The following is a 20,914-nucleotide window of genomic DNA, read 5'->3' on the forward strand; positions in this document are numbered from 1 at the left end:
TCAGAGAGAGTCCCCGGGGTGTGTTTTGTGACTGACACGCCACCTACAGTGAGTCAGACAGGCTTTCTGTCGGGCCGTGTTCTCTCCTGATCACATGCACCGATGTACTTGGACTGGTTTATTCATTACCAGCCTGTGCAACTCTTTTTAAATTCATCACGCTGGGACCGCCGCGCCGCGCCACTCCACTCCGACGTACATCTCAGCAGCCGCAGACCTTTAAATTAGATGTCAGAGACAGCTGCCATCCCACCAGAACAGTCACAAACGTTTCAGGTGGTGAGATGGTGAAGAAATCCAGCTCTCCTTTGCGGAACAGGAGGCTTTACAGAGCTGATAAATGTATGAATATGGTCAGATGAATGAATTATGTTTTATTGTAACTTACTTCACTAATGTTACCTCACCTTGTTAGAGGCACCACACAATACTTTACACTAGGTTGATATGGCAGATGCTTTTATTCCAAGCTAGTGAGGTATGAGACTCACAGAGCCTGCACAAGGAACAAAGTACATGGAGATCAATTAAGTATGAAAGTGCACAAATGTGTGACAAAAAGTAGGATGCTGGTTGTTTAAGAGAGGGGAGGAATCTTAAAGATATTCTTGAAGACAGAGATATACACTCCCATCAGTTGGTCAATTATTCTAACATATGGGAATCCCAGGGCAGAGGATCCTGGACTGGGATTGGCTTGTGTGTAAAGATGGGAATGGCAGCTGTTCCATAGAGGAACGTGAGATTGATCATAAACCTTAATGGGTCCTAGTAGGTTGACGCAGGCCCAGAAATCCCTCAGTGAGCGGGCAGAGGTGACTTCTGTCTGATCATAGGTATCTGGTGGAGGTTGGCTGGAGATGCTTTTACAGTAGATGCAGGAGGAGCTGGAAGGGTGACACTGAGGAGGTTCAGGAGATAATGCGACTGCAAATTTCCTATGACATTTTTAGGCTGTCAATAGTAATAATTATTCTCCTAAAATGCTGAGTAATGTGGTACGTGTTATTCTAGTCAAATGTTGTAATCGAATTGAAATTCATTTATAATTTCATTCAAACTTCACTTGAATCACTGAACAGAAGTGGATTCTAAAGTCCATTTGAATTCTTTAAGTTTATTATTAATTTGTAACAACAGTACAAAGTCAATGATTTGCTTGCAAAATAGGAGTGTTTAATATTTACAGTAGATACACAATGTAAAGTTGTACGAATCACTTCAATATCTGATACAACACATCGATAAAAAAAAAAAAAAGATCCTCGAGCTCAGTCTCTCAGATGTCCTCTGGGTGTTTCTTCCCCTTCCATTTCTAAAGACAGTGTAGGTTCAAACAGGACGCATTCACAGTCAAGACAAACTCAGTATTTACTCTCAAGTGGTAATAACTTACTGCTCAGCATGCCCCATTCCGATTCCGTTTCATTTAGAAACTACACCAGTAAACAATCGCCTATTACCATCTGACCGTCCCATAAACCCGCTCATTTCAAGAGTCCAGATATACATCTTCTCACTTATAAATAAGATTCTGTCCAGCAGAATAACGATAATGACAACACATCTGAAATAAGTAGCAACGACGAGGAACAAATCCCAAGGGAAAAGCAAGGTTTCACAGTACATGAGTTCAACCAACGAAACAACAAATCTCATCCTCAGCCTCCCAGCGGACGTAGAGATGACAGAAGGCTTGATTTCCAAATTACCTCAGCGTGTTCAATGCTGGAGAAAAAGGAAATATATATAAAAAAAAAAAGATTTTTGGCCTTTTCTATACTTGCCACTTCTGATTTACTCATAATCGTGACCTTTTTTATAGAAATGATGATGCACTTTATTGAAAGTCTCTGAATCTCAAAGATAAACCGTAGCCTTATTGCACGCTTTGTGTAGAGATTCGTCCTGCACCAATTGACAGTGTTTGGCTCTTTGTTGGAAAATGGTCCCGCCATTAAGTCGCTGTTCTGCGCCGTACTTTCAATCACAACATCTTCTTTTCTTTTCTTTTTCATCTCGTTCAACATTCCATTTCAGTCAGGTGACCGAGGTCATATATAATACAGTAATACAGTGACATAAAAAAAAAATAAAAATCAATGCCATCTGCTTTGCTGGTGTGGTGCTCTGCGACAGCGCTCTGCGTGAACGGGTAGGGGGGTGGGCTCTGGATGTACGCCACAAATGAATGAAATCGATTTTGGGGATTTTTGGCACATGCCCTGACCACAGAGGCTTTGCGTATCGAACGTTATTTGGTGGCTCTGCTGCAGAATGCCGCCTCAGAAGTAAATTGAGATAAATCTCATGCCTGACGACAAGTGACGGATGTTTTTGACAGGGAGGAGCTCACAAAATGGTTTTCAAAGGCCTGGGCTGTGTTTCCCAATAACAATTAATCTTAGTATTCTCTCTCATAAGGAACATTTGTAACTCTTAAGTGGAATTTAATGGGTTCGCTGCTTAGATTTTCACCATTATTCACAGCAGGGGAAGGCATCACAAATTTTAATGGTGTTATATCATATGGTTTATATTGCAATTACTAATATGGGGGTGGATTTTTTGGGCTATGAGAAGAATATAAATGTTGCTACCTATTTTTCAACATAATGGCCCAAACAGACTTCAGTTTCACCATTATACTTATACTTAACACCAACCCAAATATTAGCCAACCCAAATGACAATTAAGCCTCGTCAATCGCATGGCACGTGCATGTATAATTAATATTTTATTATTGGAGCTCCCCCCAAAAGAATACACGTTCATCCAGAACCCACAAAAATCATTGGACGTATTAAAATGAAGTAAAAAACATCCGTGTGAAATGTGAATTAATTTCTAGGTGATACATGCTAAGAAGCTCTTAGCCATTTAGGACTACTCCGGAGCACCCGTTAATCTATGAGCGCTTCCGAATAGTACTTTAGATACAATGCTTTCAGGAAACACTTGGTAATGATTTGTAAGTGGGAATTTTTACAAACTACTTCAGATGCTTTTGGGAACCGCGGCCCTGGATTGCAGCAGTAACGCACAAACCAACCGGCCCAGTTTCATGGCATGCATAACACAAGCAAGAATAAATAAAAAAACCTTAAACAAAACAGTTTTTTACCCACCCCCCGGAGAGAATTACAAAAAGTTGTCCACATAAAATATCTAATCTACTGACAAGTACTTCACCAAACTGCAGTGTTTTAAATAGGCTGTTTACAGTAGTGGCTCTCAGTCCTTTTTTCAGGGCAACCCAGTTCTCACTCCTTTCCCCTTTTCACCTGCATCACAGCCCGAGGTTTGGAATGAGACCCACTTGACTGCTGGGTCCACCTGAAGCAGGACTGAGGGCCGCAGGTTCTCACACACAGATTAGTTCTACACGTGGTCCACTCTCCAGTGTAATAAAGCTGCCCGGTCTGAGTGGTCTGCATTTCCACTCGGAGTCTGTACCCAGTGCCTCCATACCCACAGCCGCTATGCTCTCACACCCTTTCAGATGCCTGCTAGAAGTTTGGTCGTGGCGGCTCTGTTTGCGTGAGTGAAAGGGTGTTAAATATTGCCGGGAGGCGGGCGCTCGGGTTCTATCTCTGGCTCCGGGCTCGGGGCACGCAGAGCCTCTCCGTTCTCCTGGAGGCACGTGGCTCAGCTTTCTGGGGCCAGAGCTGAAATGAGCTGCTCCAGCTTGAACGCCAGCCTCTGCTTCTGTGCCAGCTCGTCCCGCTCCAGGGCCTCGACGATCTGCAGAGAAACGTTTCACGGCCAGACGTCACCAGCACCGACAGGCGGGAAAAAAAGAGAGAGAGGGGGGGGGAAAGATCAGAAAAACACGGAGGTCACTGACGAGTCAGTTATGGGAGAAAAAAACATTGCATGATGCCCCGCCTGTGGACTTGACACACCGCTACAAACTGTAATGGGTTTTTCGGGGTGGGGGATGTGTTCTCACCTCTTGGCTGTACTTGCTGACGTACGAATAGATCTCATGCATGGAACTGAGCATGTTGAACTCGCTGGAGTGAAGGCGGCCCTGTTCGGCTAGGTAGGCGTTCATGTCCTGATCGCTGATGGCAGGCAGGCGGCTGATATCAGCGTAGTATCTGGGGAGGGGGAGACAGGAGCTGTCAGTGGCCATCAGGCACCGAGAGGAGGAGGAGGAGGAGGCGGTGGGCCGCCGAAGAAACAAACTTATTAGCTGCCTGGCAACAGGGCCTCCTTACACCTGAGGGCTTTTTGAGTGTTGGACAGACATTCAGAATATTTCAGAAAAGTTGATTTAACAATGTCAACACACGCGACCCTGGTATGGATGAAGCGATTATGAATAGTGAGTGAGTGAGAGATGATCAGTAATCCCACCCACATTATAATCAAGATTTATTTTTCTGTAATTATGCTTGATTTTTAGTAATTGCCAATGAGAAAACTCATAAGTAATTTAGTACAGTGTTAGAAGTAAACATATTTAAAGTGAGGCGATTTAAGCCTCGTGCCATTTCTCTGACAGGACGGAGCTGACGGTGCTTTATTGCTCTGTTGCATGTTACTGAAAGCTAATTAAGCAGAAATGAAATCTGAAACTAGGCAACCAGGGACCATTGGCAGTGCAATTATGGTGAATTATTAAGGGGTAGAGAGAATTATACAGACAGTCTAAAATGTAGAAAAATTATACTCAACTTTTATTGGGTAAAGATTATTATTACAACCATGTCATGCCAATTTTTGCTGGAATGTTCTTCTTTTTAATCATGCTGTCCTTTAAATAATGTGAAATTAAATTGCCCATTGAGTTTCAAGTAGAATTAATTTGGGGTGTGATCATTGCGGGTTTAATTGTACTGTTGCTTGTGTGCTCTGCATGCGCTGATGGATTATTTCGAGGAAGTAATACTATTGATCTTGGGCCGGCGCTTGCCTGACAAACAAATCTGATGTTCACTCACTCAAACAGACACAGTTTGCCTAGAGCCAAAATGAATTTCAAAAAGCATTGCACATTATGCAAAGTTCGTTTTTTTTAATTCTCCAGAGGCAAGATATGTTTGACTGCAAACAGTCCCGATAACTAAGCCCCCCTCGGACTGTAATCTCTGGCCAAACACTCACCTCTCCACCCAGCTCTTGTAGTGGGGGATGTCTTTAGCGTACAGCAGTTTGTTGGAGGGCGAGTCCTTGCCCAGCCGGTGCTCTGAAGTCGAGCAGGAGTCCATGAACGTCTGTGCCACCACCGACAGGCAGGCGTCTGTAATGCTGTTCTTGTGGATGTCGAATACAAACTGGGGGTTTTTGATCACATTTACCCAGAAGCGCAGTGGAAGACTATGGGAAGAGAGATGCAAAAGAGATCATTTGCAAAGACAAATGTGTTTTTAAAGAGGAACCTTGTGCATTAAACCAATATAACATACACATAACATATGGTAATTATTAAATATGGTTTATGAATCTAGTAACTGTGTCCACTTAATTGTCATTTTCACAGATAATTTTCAGATACTGATTTCCATTTTCATTATCTTTCTGTTATCATATAAATATAAAGTCAAACATTTCAGCACTTTTTTAAGGATCTTTCTTTACTGACTCTATAGACATTGTCTTCACTCAACCCCCTCTAAGGTAGAACGTGGTAATAATTTTTCCAGTCTTGAAAGAGCTCCTATGTTGGCTGCTTATACTTCACACTGTTATTGATAGCCTCATTAAGATGCACAATAGTGTGTAAGTAATAACAATAGTGTGCAAAGCAGCCGTGAAGGTCAAGAGAGGTGACTCTTTAGAGAAGAATCGGATTCACAGAACAGATATACAAAGTATTTCCTGTATTCAGTAGAGAAGGTGCGTTTAGATGTTTTGACTGGTAGAGTATGCATCTCTTCTCTCTTACTTACCAGTTGCTTTTCCATGTGTGGCGCACATCCATGTCATGAATGCCATGCTCATCAGCTTGCTCGTCCAGGAAGTCAAACATGTATTTGATGGCGAGAGGAAGGGCACTGCCTCTGTGGACCGTGCTGAAGAGGGTCTCAAACAGGTCATCCACAAACTTCTGCAGTGTTCCCTGCACGAGAAAAGGCATGTTAAGTCACCCGCCTTGAACCCTGTAAACCTACAAAAATCCTCTCTGTTCCTCACTAACTACGTGATTTTAATGCAGTAACAATGTGGAGTCAAGGCATGGGAGTCTTTTAAGGGGTTAATAAACTGTTCTTTGCAATAGATTCACTCAAGCACCCAGACAAACTTCCATTCCATTATCATCACATTACTCTCTCATTTGGGCCAACTCGGATTCATTAAAAAAGTTTAACGAGAATTGAGGACTTTGAATTGGAGCTGACGGTTCGTTGGTTATAAGGGACATGAGTAATGGTAATGCATTTTGTCTGATCTGGAGGAAAAACCCATTTAGATAACAAAATCAATACACTGTTTACGGATTACAACAGCTGCACTTGCAAAGTCGGGGACTCTCCGGGGAGTCTCACATTAGCCTTGTTGCACCGACAACTTTCAGCAAAGTGTTTCCAAACTCAACCGGGAGGCCTGCTCTTCCACATTAACTCTTTCCAGCCATATCTAATCTACTGTTCATTAACAGACTTGCAACATAGAAGGTGTCAGACTGGAAGAACGAAATCTGGCTGGTTAACGTTTCAGAGCATTAAATGCTCCATTACAGCATTTTCCCAAGTATTTTTACATGCATAGTGCATTTCATTCTGTTGAGGGACTAAGATAGCAGTCTGGTAAAATCATATGAAATGTAGAGGACATGATAAAGAACTCAACATTTAATTTTAATCCAATAACTGATTAAATAACTGAGCAAAGCACCATCCCCACACACTGCTCCCCGGGCGCCTTTCATGGCTGCCCACTGCTCACTAAGGGTGATGGGTTAAAAGCAGAGGACACATTTCGTTTGTGTGCTGTGCTGTGTTTCACAAGGACAATCACTTCACTTTTTCCAATCATTGTCACCAAAGCATTTAATGGCAACCAGAGAATTAGAAGTTTAGAAGTAGTCTCTAATGTTCTTTTTATCTGCATAAATCAGATTAACCTGTTGGGTGGTACAGATACCTTAGTGGCCAGCAGCCTGGTCAGGTAGATCTCAGACACCATCTTACTGCCTCGATCGACTTCCTTCTGGTCTCCGTGTTCATGGTTTTTGACCAGGTGCCAAACTTTGACCCCACTCTCCAGGTCAGGGGTGATCATGGGGGCACGAGAGCGCATGCTTTCAGGACTACCAGAGGTGGAGCGGAGAGCCGAGTCTACAGTTAATTGAGAAAACAGAATAGGAGGGAAAGTGAAAAACAATCCGGCAAAGGTGGCTAGAGTGCACACCCAATCCAATCCCCGCCTCTGCATTACCCTTGGCGTTGCAGTGCTAGATAACCCTGGAAGAGCTGTCAGCCTCCACAGAAGTGGGGCTAATGATGAAAGCAACGGGAGGGCTGGGCTACAGTTAACACCGCACCACACTGAATAATTACTCTCATTTTTCAAGAGCAAATTACCCAGCCTGACCCATGGCCCTCTCAGCAACGTCCACAGGATTGAATCTCCTTTCATTTCAGGCACTTAGCATTCCAAAGAAAGCTTCTTTTCCATCTGGGGAGCCTTGTTGGGGTTGAGAATTAATGTGGTATTGTGAAATACATCAAAATAAAAACCTTGGAATCTTTTAATGAGACGCCTTTCACATACGATACGGGTTTAAATTCTGCTGGAACCTGATGATTCATCTCGGTGCTGGCCTCAGATTTCCCAAAGCTACAGGAGAATAAGGGCACAAAGAGGTTTGAAAGATGTTTATGGGAAACATGAGTTTTGGCTGTCCTGAGATTCCTGGCATGGCGTCTCCGGTGTAATGTGTGAAAACGTATGTGAGCTACTCTAGCATGCCTCCTTAATGGATATGAATCAATCACCGGAGTCTCTGTGCGCAAAGATGCCACTGGGAAATCAAAGTGATGGATAGACATCTCAAAAAAGCGCTGCTTCACGTGTTTTCCCCCCCCCTCCATTCTTCCACTGTTAAAAATTGTTCTTTGCCCACAGTACACAGTAATGTGATGTGTTTTCTGCAAATTTGGATTCCAGCTAATGGATGAGCATGCTTGTATTTATGCATGTAATCACTCTCTGAGTAAGCCTCTTGAGGAAAAACCTCAAAGAACATTGACAAATCCATCTCATTGGTCACTTTTAACGTCAGTCCAAGGTCCATCACATTGGTTTCTAGCTAGATTTTTTGGGGATGCATCCCATCTTCACTTGTATCTAAGCTACCGTTTATCTGAAGAAAAAGAAATGACACATTGCTTGCCCTGGGACAACCCTTGAGACGGTTCTGAGTCAGTGGAGGGGGTGGGTAGACTATGCTAATGAAATGCCATCTGGGGAAAGGGTTAAAGTGTGCCATGTTGGCTCAGGTTTGTGTGGATCGACCCTGCAGGCTACCCTCCCTCCAGGGTGGTGAGGACTGCAGGGTAAGCAGCTTTGGCAGGCGTAGGTGAGAGGAGTGGGCAGTTTTGGCTGTGGGCCATGAGGAAACTCCAATGAAGAGCATGTTGCTGTGCTATGGACACACGTTAACAAAACTTTATCTTAACTGTGGGATTTTAATACATCCACACAACACAATATCAAAAAAACAGTTTATCCCACAAATTTTGTGTGTGTTTTCATCTTGAAAAGAGCGTGCTTGTCTTATATTTGGGCCGTTATGATCAATAGAATTTATATCCATAGAGTAAAATATGATAATGAAAATTATGCATTCATCATTATTAGTGTCTAAACGGCAGGACCCACCATATCTGCTGATGCTGCGGGGGAAGCTGGATGAAGTAGAGATGTTATAGGATGACATCTGCTTGGGCACCAGGGCGACCACACACCGATCTGCTACCTAGAGGAGACAAAGGAAATCCTCTTTAGGGTTCAGTGCACTCTGACTGGATTCAACATAAAGTAGCAGGAAATGGGAAATCATTCATGACAATTGACAAGTTTTTGGCACGAGGTTCATAAAAGCAGAGCATTTTCACATAGAACATGATTTTGGTGATCACGTGCATGTAATTATTTAATTTAGCTTACAATCCGACCCTTTATGAGGGTAATTTAGGCACACAAATGGACCCGTGTGAACACCATAGGCCATTCATCTGATATACGCTCTGCAAAAAAAAATGGGGCAAATCCCTTTTCACGGCACCATATGAGGCTGGCCTGTCACCAAAACCTGGGGTAGAACAAATTAATCCAGAAGCTAATAAATCGAGGAGCTCTTGATTCCATGCCTGAGCCTTTACACTGTGGATAATCTTCTTTGCCGGGGTGATCCTGCTCCACGTCCTGAACCACACAGGCCCCAGATGTCTATCGGCGACGCTCAATTTTGTCTTGGAAATGCACTGTACAGTACGCAGACTCTGATTTTCCACCCTGACAGACATCTGAGCTACAGCTCTACCGAGCCTAAATTTATATCATCAGAACGAAGGCGATTTCTGCTATGGTTGCCTTTCATTCTTTCACTTGACTAGAATGGCTTTGACAAATTACTAGTCTTTTGTAATTCTTCATTCCCTCTCATGCTGGGAATTTGATATTAGATGTGGAATTGTCATCTTAAACTGCTCTGCAGCACTTGCTGAGATGAAGCTGGACCAAATTGTTTTGCCCTCCCAGAGTGAGAGATGTAATGGGAACATTGTTTGTTTCCTTAATTGCATTGGCAATTGTTTGAAGATATCGACATAGAATTTAATTTGTTTCCAGATGTGCAAATATTTGTAGGTTTAACTCCTCTAAAGAGCAGCTCTTACTGTGTAAACACGTTTATTGCACAAGTGTGAGAGTGATTGATCAAAGGTCCCTGATTTCCTGAAGGACGTTTCAAAGTAAGAAATTCCCCCAGCTGCACATGAGGAAATACACATGAAAAGAATTCACAGGCATATAGGAATAAATGCTGCTGATATGACCTGAGAGACTTCATCTGGGTTACGATGTGAGCAGTAATACCATCAGATTCATTACTTTCAGTTGACAGGTGACAGACAGGTGATGAAGAAAATCATATTGATCATTTTTGGCTGCATGGTTTCCATGGGTCTCCTTGTGGCTTAGAGAGAAGTGTCACCTTTATCCAGAGTTCCAATTAGGGACCTAAGGCTCCCCTAAAAAGGACACAAGCTTACTTTAAAGTCTCCCCTTTAAAAAAATTGTCCACTTTTAAATTATTGACTGTGCATGTGGCATTAGTTAAAGAGACAGTCCACCTGCAGCAAGTCAGGGTTAAGTATCTTGCTCAGGAAGACAATGGCACTGAGTGGTATAAGCATTTCACTGCATATCACACCATGTATGACTGTGTACGTGACAAATAAAATTTGAAATTGAATTTGAAGTGGGGTTTGAACCTGTGACGTTCTGGTCTTCTGGTTGTGTGGCTGACCCATTAGGCTACTGCCACCAATTTAACTTAGAGTTATCATGCTGTCATCAACTGCATATGAGCATTACTGAATGGTTACGTATGAAAATAATCATTTGAAATAATTGATCTCAATCCAGCTGAGATCTCAGTCATCAGCATCTCCACCACAATCTGAAAAATAGAAGTAGCAACAGAAGACAGTCTGGTTGCTTTTGATGCTTCCTTACACACTTTGTCATCTGTCTCTGTCCCCACAAGTCTAAAGGTCACTAAAGGCTAACGCATCCCCCCTCAGGTCACCTGATAGTGCATGAGAGTGTTGAGCCGTTTCCAGTCGTTCTCGATCTTGGTGGTGATGTCTTCATCCTGCAGAACCACTCTGGCTGTCCGACCCTGACGCCACTCTGCCAGAAAGAGGCATTTTCACACAGTCACACTTACAGACAGCAGTGACGGGTGTGGACACGCTGACCCAGCCATGGTGCCGGGACTCATGCATACTGTAAATCAGCCCCTGATAGAATGACTGATAGAATGTCTTTCCTGTAACATTCATCAAATGACTGTAATCTATTCTGTTATTCCTTCATGCTCATCTTTATTTACATATATTGTCTGCACTAAATCTGTTGGATTCGAAAGGATTTTAAATAAAATACCTACATAAATTTTTAGAATTTAACATAATATATATTTACATCCACCTCGAAAGCTTATTTCACTCCATCTGTATTCCATCCTATGCGCTATATAAATCAGAACCATATGCTAATACAGCTTCAGTCTCTGCCAGAATGGATTAACTGAACCTTTATTGTGCGCTGCCCTTCACCCATTAGCATTCACTCATGCTATTGGCTGCCTGTCCAAAACAAGCTGTCAGTCCATCTGCTTGCCCTTTCTATTGGTAGGTCAATTAGATCCGAAACGTGCAGCAGAGACTGACTGCCACTTCCTGTTATGCCCTCTTGTCCCCAGTGTGAGTCGGTCGCATGATCAGATGCAATGCTGATGTGACGTACCCAAGTCCATATCCACGGCGCGTGGCCTCTGGGAGTAGGGTATGTTCTTGTAGACAGCGTCCAGTATCTTCTCCTTCACCTGGGTGATGGTGTCACAGTTCAACACCTTGACCGGGATCTCCGGGCTGTTTTCATTCTCGGGGTTCACACAGCAGAGTGTCTGGGGAGACACACAGGAAGTGTTAAAAAGCAGAGTCCCCAGACCGGAGACGAGCTCTCCTGACCAGCTGATACGGGATCCCAAATGTCACAGAAGCCAGAAACCTAATTTCACACCCTCTGCAGGACAAGTGTTCAACAGCTCTGGTGGGGCAGAAAATGAGTAATGAGACATATTTTCCAACAGGACACTTTCAAAGGTGCTATCCTGTTGCTAGAATATGCCATCCCAGGGCTCTCTAACAGGGCTCTAAAAGCAAAAAAATTAATAATAAATAAATAAATAATACAATCCTACATTTCTGAGAGGAAGAAATAAGATCTGAGGCAAAACATTACAGGGCCAAAGACTCTATGATGTCAAGAATTAATCTCCCTAACATGATGCATAGTTAGGAATTCTACATTTACCCACTGGCCAATAAATCAGTCCTATTTATTCTTATTTATTACAAAGATAGATATGTAGCTTTATGAATATATACCGCTAATATAAAAAATATATAAAAATCAATATTTTATTATAAAATTGTGGAGTTTTTTTAAGTAATGTGGACATTTTATAAATTACTTAAACATTGTCCCTTTTTACTGGTCTAAAAACACATCCACTTAAACGCATTAATTCTGAATACAAGCACCAAGGGTATTTGACTTGCATTTGGTTCAAATTCCAATGAGAAATAAGTCATTAGTAACTAATAACTTGTTTTTTAAAAATTCAAGGTAATTTTATTGTAATTAGATACATAATAGTTCATTAGTAATGTAAAATGGATTACATTTTTCATGTAACAATCCTCTGTTGAGTATGGGAAAATTGAAATGTGTAATGGGGTGTACCATTGTCCAAAAACAGATAGTGTGTGTGTGTGTGTGTGTGTGTTTGTGTGTGTGTGAATGTGTTCATGTGACACACAGCTCACCAGTGTTTTGTACTCAATCTGCTGGCGAATGAGCTTGTCCTCGCTGAGGGAGTATCGGGCCTCCCCAGTGATGGCATCAATCGGGCCTTTTTCCATTTGCTGTTTGATGGCACAATACAGCATGAAGAGAGGCTCCCCGGCACACTCCTGTTCACACAGACACAGTAGACATGAGACACACACGCACACACTCATACAGTGTACTCACAAAGGCACGCACAGACTTTGCATGCAATTCACACACCCAGACACCACAAACATTCTTTTGAATTTGTGCATACAGAAACAATGGAAACTGACCACACGCTGTGCAAGAAACACCAAACACACACACACACACACACACACAGTCTGGATATCTTTGTTCTGAGTATTGTGGATTCTATCAAGCAGCTCAGAGACATGTGCAAATTAGTTACCCTGACAAGAACATCAGCAAACACACTACATTGTTGAAATGTCCCAGAATGCATCAGGAACACATCGTTCTTTCACGTTGGAGTGTTGTTTAATGACCGGTGAGGTGTGAGCGAATGCAACTTACTTTAAGGAACTTGTGAAGGAGGAAGGCAAACCAATTTGTCAGCATCTTCTCAGCGACAGACTCAGTCCTGTGGTATATAAAAAAAAAAGAACAATTTGTTCCATGATGCTCAGTCTCACTGAGAGAATGTTCCTCCTTTTAATATTTATGCAGGAGCCCTTTTCCAAAAGTTAGACAAAGAGCGATCTTACGTGAGTGCCCTGGGTTTGTTGGGTGGCTTGTGGAACTCGCTGGAGTTAACTCTACCACCCTACACACACTGAAGTAGCGCATCGCAGAGAGTGCAGCATGGAAAATGGCCCCATGAAAAATTCAGCCGGCCTATCTGCCCGACCCAGCAAGGCAGAGATGCAGGAGAGAAGTGCTGGTTCTCTCTGAATGTTTCATGAGCAGCGTACAAAGGATGAGCCGCGCTGACAATAGCGCCTTATTTCCTGCCTTCTCTCTCTCGCGCGCTCTATCTACGCTCGCCACTTCCCTGCCGCTCTCTCCCCTCCTGCAATCCCAGCTGTCCCATATCTGTCTGTCTCGGTAAACGCACTCAGTCAGGACCCGCTCCTTCACCCCGATTCTCCGCGCCACCTCTTCCTCCGCCCGCCGTCGACGGCGACATCCTTCCCCTGCCAGCGTTCCCGCGGCCTCGCACCTTCCTGCCGCATCGGCGGAGGTTTTTACAACACAGATATTCAATTACGTGGCTCCGGTGAGGAGAGCGGACTTGACGGCTGTGACGGAACATGTGTAGGGGGGAGGTTTTCATCCACTGCACTGCGCTGTTCTGCCAGATGGTGAACTGCCAGCTGGCTCGCTGGGCTTCACGTAAAAACGAAGCGCGGGCCCAGAAACCTGAGCATGAAGCCGCACTGAATGTTGAGCGGCCATTGTGGCTCTCGACTCCGAGCGCCTCACCTGCGCAGCAGCAGCTTGGGGTGGTTCTTGCTCTCCAGGTTGCGGTCGATGAGGTCGGAGAGCAGCTGCTTCAGCACGTCGGTGGCGTACTCCAGCCTGCCCTGCAGCGCCGTCATGATGAGCGAAGCCACGTAGCCGCGGTCGCGCATGGAGAAGGAGCGCTGCAGCTCCAGCGTGCGGATGAACGTCAGCAGAAAGGTCTTGTTGTTCACCAGCTGGGCAAACTGGTTGAGAGCTTTCTCCACGCTCAGCTGCCCGTTACCAGCCACCTTGGACAAAACCAACAAAGAGGTCTAAGCTGGAGTTTACGGTAAGCTTCTGTACCATGTGACATGTGAATAATGTAATTGAAGAGTGCCTAATTAATTAATGCTGTTATGTCAATGAATGCAATGAAAGCAATAAAGCTTTAAAAAGATTTAATTTGTAAATATAATTGAATACACTTTCATAAAAAAGCCAAAATAACACGTAAACACCACATATAGTGGAAAGTATGTATTTTATTAAGCTCTAATTACCCTAAGTCAGCAATTAGGACAGGCTAAATTAAAATTTGTATAAAGAACGATATGATATGACTTGTTTTGTGTATCACCGTGTATCTAGTCCTAGAACTTCACTGAACCACTTGAATTGTAGCTCACTGCATCAGGACACTGCTAGTCAGTCGACACTATCTGACCATGTTCATCTCACCTCCAGCTCTCTCAGAACCGGGTGGTCGTCCATGCCTGGGAACAGCACCCTCATGGCGTAGGTTCGGTAGTCCAGGTGAGGGATCCCGGCACGGTCAAGGTCGCTGGTCAGCTCATTTATATCTGTCTGTAGCTCAGCAAAAGCTGGCAGAAGAAACACAAAGCCAGGGGATAACTGTCAGCATGGCATAAACACAGACCATTGCTTTTTGCACAAATGGCAGTGTGATAAAGGACCATAAAGTCCTACACCTCATGTCTGTGTCTGGATCGCGGTAGTTTTGTTATTAATTGTAAAATCACTCAGTGGTAAAACTGCATATGAAACGAGTAACTGCCTCACGGTTTTATGGTTTCTCGATCCCTGCTGACAACTCACCCTCCTTGCACTCCAGAGCCACCCTCGACTCCAGATTGTCCATCTGCATCTGCAGCCGTTTGAGGGTGAGGTCGTTCTCGTGGGACTTACGCCTGTAGGCAATAAGCACCAGGATGACGATGATCAGCAGCAGGCCGCCGCCTGCTGCGATGCTGACGATGGCGGGGAGGGTCAGCAGACTGTCCGACTGGATGTGCACCATACCTGGGGACAGGTGGAGACCACCAACCCGCACCTGGAGAGACAAAACAAACTGTTGTACCTCTGGGTTCAAATAACCTAAGATATTTATCAAGAATTAAAAAAATTACTTACGTAATAGTAACTATATCTATATATATCACTCACACAGAGTTAACTGCTAAACCTTAAACTGAAGTGGGTATGAAACGACTAACCATGACCTTGTGCTGGCCAGTCAGGTTGGGTGGCTCACACAGAAGCTGGGTCTCAGAGACTGTAATGGAACAGGGCGTGTCTCCAATCAGCACGGTGTAGTTCAGCTTGGCACCTGCGCCCGGGGGCACCAGGTTCCTCCCCTTCAGCACAAGAGACAGGAGCAGGAGGCAGTCATGGAGCATGTGCATTCATTCATTGCTGATATAATATTGTATGTACAGAGAACAGAGTTGGTGCATCACAGAAATTAATTCATCATTTAAATAAAAAAAGTCAGCTTTCATATATGCTATGTTAATTGCAGTTAAAGTGATATATATGTTTAGTTATATGTTGAATGTAATTCATGAAAATCACATATCCAGTACCTGAAGCTATTAGAATGTGACCTATGATTTAAAAAATTCTGAGCAACTGCTGAAAATGTATATTCATTTATAAATGTAAGTCTTCAAAAAAATAAAGTAAAGTTATACAGTTCATACTTGGCTTGGGCTGAAGAATTTAAGTTTGACCTTTTTTATTAAATTGAGGCAAAATGATGTTCAAGATCATTCATTTCATTCGTTCTATATAATCGGTACCTTGAGGATGATGGGAGAACCAGGTTTCTGCTCAAGGACTCCACTGAGGCTGAAGGGTTCGAAGTATGGGTTTGGGTAGTATATAAAACTGGTGCTGTTGTAGGTGAGCAGTGCCTGCACGTTGTTGAAAACGAAGCCAAACTCATCTGCATATTTCACCGAGTCCTGGCCAGGGATGTACTCTGTTGCCAGGGAGGGGGCGAAACAGCTTATAGTGGTCGTATTTACTACTTTGCATACCTGAAGGGGGTGGTGAGGGAAATGAAAAATTAAACAGTGCTCAGGGAAAAAAAGACACCTGGTCTTCTTTTCATGTGATGACGGAAGGACTCACATTGACAGACTCGTGGCCAGCATATTTGACCCTGACCCTGGGCTCCTGCACCACGTCTAGGTTGGTCCCAGTAACCGTCAGGGTGGTGTGACCGCTGTGAAAAAAAAACACAGTGTGGCCCCTCCTCCATGACTGAATCCCATAACCAGTTTTATTCACACACTTTCATGTCTTAATACAGCCATTTACTAGATGCTCCAGTAAAGCGAAGGATAAAATGCTGATTTGTTGCAGAGGCATCGCTGTCATTCTGCTCTCGCTGCATTAATGCTGGGCCCATATGGTACTGTTGAAGCCCGTTTCATTGTTTAATCTGCATGACGCTGCTGTTCACCTGCAGTGGCGTTCTGAGCTGAAAGCAGCATGAGCGCCCTGTAATGAATGGAGAGAAAGAGGAAAAGAACCATGTCTGCCTACAATGGCTCAAAATCCTCTGCACACTTCAAAGGGTGCTCAAGCCTCTGTGACCGCATACTGCGACTACACACAGATGGAGGGAAGACGCTTTGATCAGACCACGGCAAAAAACATCCCGATTACTGCAGGGCATATGCTGCTTCTTTCCCAAAATGCCAGCATTTCAGAGGTCAGAAAATTAAAAAAAAGAAGAAGGATGCTTTCTCTGTAGTGCCACTTAGCTGTTTCCAAGTCAGGTATCAGATTAAATAGTAGTGATAGTAGTAGAGGGGAGGCTCATATTCTGAGGAAGGCCAGAAGATACTCATTTGATTTGTCTCAGCGCATGTCTGATCTCGGATGCTCTGGATGTTCTCTTCCCTATGTTGTACTTCCTGCCCGATAACTAGTTTTATTATAAATTAAATTCTGACATTGCACAATGCATGATTTTATACTGTGATGGCAGAGAAATAAAAACAAACATTTCTGTTGAAGTGAATGGAGCTTTTTTGGCCACAGGTGTTGAGAGGGACCCTACACAAAACATTATAGTGCAATCAAATCGATTTTGTTGTTTATCTTTGACATGCCCAAGACTCTAATTGCTACCATTACTCATCACTCTACTATTCTTAATGTTTGATCAGATTTTTATTTGCATGTGCATTTTTGGCCACAAAAGGAGTGGGAGTTTTTGACACTACACAATAAATAGAAATGAAAGTTCTTCTAATTGTTCTAATTTTAAATCTTAATACAAGAATCTTTTTTTGTAAGTGCAGGAATATTCACCCACTTTTTAACTAGTAAACAAAGGCAGTAGTTTTTGTTTTTAGTTTAATTAGGTTTTGTTCCTATTTTCTGGTTGTAGTTAGTGATTTGTTGTGTTGTACATGTTTGTAACAATGGAGATGAGTTCAGTGTGATAAGTAATATTCAAATGCTTGGGGGCTTCTACTTTAAAGACCAAAAATTCTAGGTCTGTTATGTTTTGTATGTACCATTATTATTTAACATTAAACATTATTTGCACTTCCTTTTACCTCCACTCATTTTTAATCTTAATCATTGAATCTCTTTTATTGTGAGTGCAGAAATATTCACCCACTTTTTAATATTTTCCATGAAAGGTAATTTAACTGTTACGTTTATTACACTTCAACATACAGTGAGGCTGTGCAGTTGTAAGCAATAAAGCAGTTGGACTGATCTGTTGTATTGTATATTTGCACTTGAATGTAATAATATGAAATTCACTTTAATCTAGTTTTAATCATTAGTTCCCCACTCACCATTCTGTGTGAGTGAAGTTGTAATCTTGCCATCAGGACAACATTAGAGTTTTCTCCCTAGTGATTCCACCTTTGTACCCTTGAAATCTGAAATGTCAACTTCTAGGGCTTTGCAAACCGAGGCCGAAATTCAGATGTACCAAGTTTTGCATTACAATTGCATCAAACTTTCCAACCCAGTGCTGCACACTCTCATTATGTTCACAATCTCCCCAAAATAATTGTTTTATTTCATAGTTAACAAAAAACTTAAATGTAAATTGTGAAATTTTTCTTGTTATTAAGTTTAGACAAATGTCTTTAGCAGATTTTAGCAGCCCATGGAACCAACTTTTTGTAGGTGACATGGGCATCTGGAAAAAATAAAAATCTCAGATTTTGACCAATTGAGACAAAACATTGTGACAAAACATAAGTCAAATCTGTTTCTGTTGCTTACAAAATGGTTTGAGAATAGCTCAATTTGACTTGACCTAATCTTGACTTGAACAGATTTATTTATTTACTTGTTTTACAGAACAGGGAACATGCAGGAATCTGAGATGGAGAGATGTTGATGGAAAATCCTCTCATTCTATTAAGGAATGATAGATATGTTTGTAGATACATCCTAAGCAGAAGCAGGTATGATGCAGTCCACTAGCTATATTATCTCACAGAAAGCACATCTGGCTTTTTCGTCAGCCAGTAGCTGCCTATCTGTTCTGCTTTAGTACCTGGTGATGCTCCATTCCGGTTCAATACGTTGCACAGTCGGATCTTCTATGTACTCAAATGTCAGACTCTCAGCCACCTGAGCCCGGTCCACGCTCAGAGTGACCATCACCGACCCCTCACCTGAGGTGGAGGGGGCAGAGAAACAGATGATCTCCGAAGAACTTCTCCTGTGGGAACGACAAGCCAGACAAGAAATCAGCAGGGATTCATGCTTAGTTTATATGAGATTTCAGATGTAAAATACTTCCATAAAATTCCATTAAAGTGATGAAAAATCTCAGACATTGTTTAGGCTGTAAATTACTGTAAATGGATGGTATATCTGCATAACTGCAGAGAGGCAACCATTTGTCTTGATTCCCAATGGCGTGCTGTGTTCACTAATGCAAGTCTGCCACTTTAAAAGGTTAATTGATTATTGTCTCAGTACAGCTGAAAACAGCTGCACTGATTAAAGGTCTAGAATCTGTTAGACTCATAAATTGGAATACAGTGATGCATATGCATCAGCTTTTGCACGTATACACATTTTCGCCCTTATCCACAGCAAAATCGGTAGTTACAGGTACAGTCCCCCTGGAGACACTCAAGGTTAAGAGTCTTGCTCAGCGACAGAATGGTAGTAAGTGGGGTTTGAACCTTTGACTTTATTCATAGGCAAGTGTCTTACCCACTGGGCTACTACCACCCTATGCATGTGCAAAACATTTGCATTGTCAGTTTGTACTTTTTATTTTCATTAAATAATGGTCTGTAAGTGTATGAGAAGGATTATGCTTGTGTGTGTGTGTGTGTGTGTGTGAGTGTTGAGTGGCTGTCTTCTATTGTTACTGTTATTTTCTTAATGGCTGGCATAATTGGCACTTCAATATTCTCTTTCATTTCAGTTAATTTACCACATTTAGAATGACAATAAACTCACTTAAGTCTTAAAAAATCAATGAATCTGGCCTTCTCCAGAGTAGATGAGTATCTTTCTATTCAAACTCACCTCATGTTTTTTTCCCATGAAAAATATCTAAAAAATCCAAAATATTTGAAAAGTGTGATAGAACAGTAATTTGTAGTATTTAAAAGTAAAAAAAAAATAGAATTAAATGCTCAAAAGACTGTGAAGTAACAAATATCTTTGTATGTATTTACATTTGAAATGGTTTTCAAAAGTGAGTTTTGCAGAACCAGAGTTTCTGGTACTTTGCACATCATAGCAACTTCATGGAGAATGATTCATGGCAGAGCACATAATTCTCCCAAATGACTTGCCGAGTTAATCATGGGGTATGAACACTTTCTCAGCGAAAAATAATCTAGTGGGATATGGGCCTTCAGGGCTAACTGTAAGTAATCAAGATCTTTGCAACACGACACTCCTTATCATCGTTGCGAGCGTCTATATAAGACTGTGTTTTTATATATAAACTGTGACGTCTAAAAATAAGTCAGAAGAAAGCTGGGTGATGTTGGTTCACCAGCAGCAAGGCCGCTGAAACAATGAAGGACCTTCGACAGCCAGGGAGCGTCTGATCTTTTAATAGTTCTCACAAAAAAAAAACTCTGTCACTTTGGTCTTGTCTGTGAAAGCACCGAAGCTTCGACCTGCTTCAAACTCTTATAGGATATTTTGTGAGGTGCAGCACAAATACTGCATAGGGAACAAGTAACACGTCATCCACTCACCAGAAGAACTCGCATGTCTCATTGCCAAAGAGGACGTGAATGTTGCTGCCTGCATCCAGGTTGTCACCCACTATAGTCACTTTGGTTCCGCCAGACACAGGACCCCGTACGGGCGTCAGTGCCAAGACTTTAGGATTCTGCAAGGAGGCAGAGGGCCAATTATTCAACAGAATTTGCAAATCATAGTGCTACTATTTATTACACTTGTATTTATATTAATTATTACATACATATACTCTTTATTGCCTTTTCTGCATTTGAACCACAAACATATGCCATAATTTGAACACATAAAGAGCAGTTTGCATTATTACAAAATATTCATTATGTTGTCCACTGAGTTGTATCCATTTTCTAATATATTATTATGGTCCTCCCATCATTATATATCACATATTATCTTCACATC

At 42.4% G+C, this 20,914-nt stretch overlaps 1 protein-coding gene across 1 annotated transcript in view; it reads right to left on the bottom strand.

The window, feature by feature from the left end:
- Window positions 1-1,097: 1,097 nt before the first annotated feature.
- LOC114800443 (plexin-A2-like) overlaps window positions 1,098-20,914 on the bottom strand; it is a 72,836-nt gene continuing 53,019 nt past the window's right edge. Inside the window, exons 15-32 of the mRNA XM_028997828.1 lie at window positions 20,506-20,642; window positions 18,828-18,995; window positions 16,421-16,514; window positions 16,087-16,326; window positions 15,502-15,642; window positions 15,104-15,338; window positions 14,726-14,868; window positions 14,027-14,295; window positions 13,118-13,184; window positions 12,574-12,720; window positions 11,489-11,648; window positions 10,767-10,870; window positions 8,834-8,930; window positions 7,094-7,287; window positions 5,899-6,068; window positions 5,114-5,326; window positions 3,954-4,104; window positions 1,098-3,745 (exon numbers count right to left, since the gene is read on the bottom strand). Coding sequence (XP_028853661.1) covers window positions 3,650-3,745; window positions 3,954-4,104; window positions 5,114-5,326; window positions 5,899-6,068; window positions 7,094-7,287; window positions 8,834-8,930; window positions 10,767-10,870; window positions 11,489-11,648; window positions 12,574-12,720; window positions 13,118-13,184; window positions 14,027-14,295; window positions 14,726-14,868; window positions 15,104-15,338; window positions 15,502-15,642; window positions 16,087-16,326; window positions 16,421-16,514; window positions 18,828-18,995; window positions 20,506-20,642 — 2,826 coding nt within the window. The 3' untranslated portion in view covers window positions 1,098-3,649. The remainder of the gene's footprint in view (window positions 3,746-3,953; window positions 4,105-5,113; window positions 5,327-5,898; window positions 6,069-7,093; window positions 7,288-8,833; window positions 8,931-10,766; window positions 10,871-11,488; window positions 11,649-12,573; window positions 12,721-13,117; window positions 13,185-14,026; window positions 14,296-14,725; window positions 14,869-15,103; window positions 15,339-15,501; window positions 15,643-16,086; window positions 16,327-16,420; window positions 16,515-18,827; window positions 18,996-20,505; window positions 20,643-20,914) is intronic.

The sequence above is a fragment of the Denticeps clupeoides genome, chromosome 12, assembly GCF_900700375.1.
Source record: "Denticeps clupeoides chromosome 12, fDenClu1.1, whole genome shotgun sequence".
Lineage (NCBI taxonomy): Eukaryota > Metazoa > Chordata > Actinopteri > Clupeiformes > Denticipitidae > Denticeps > Denticeps clupeoides.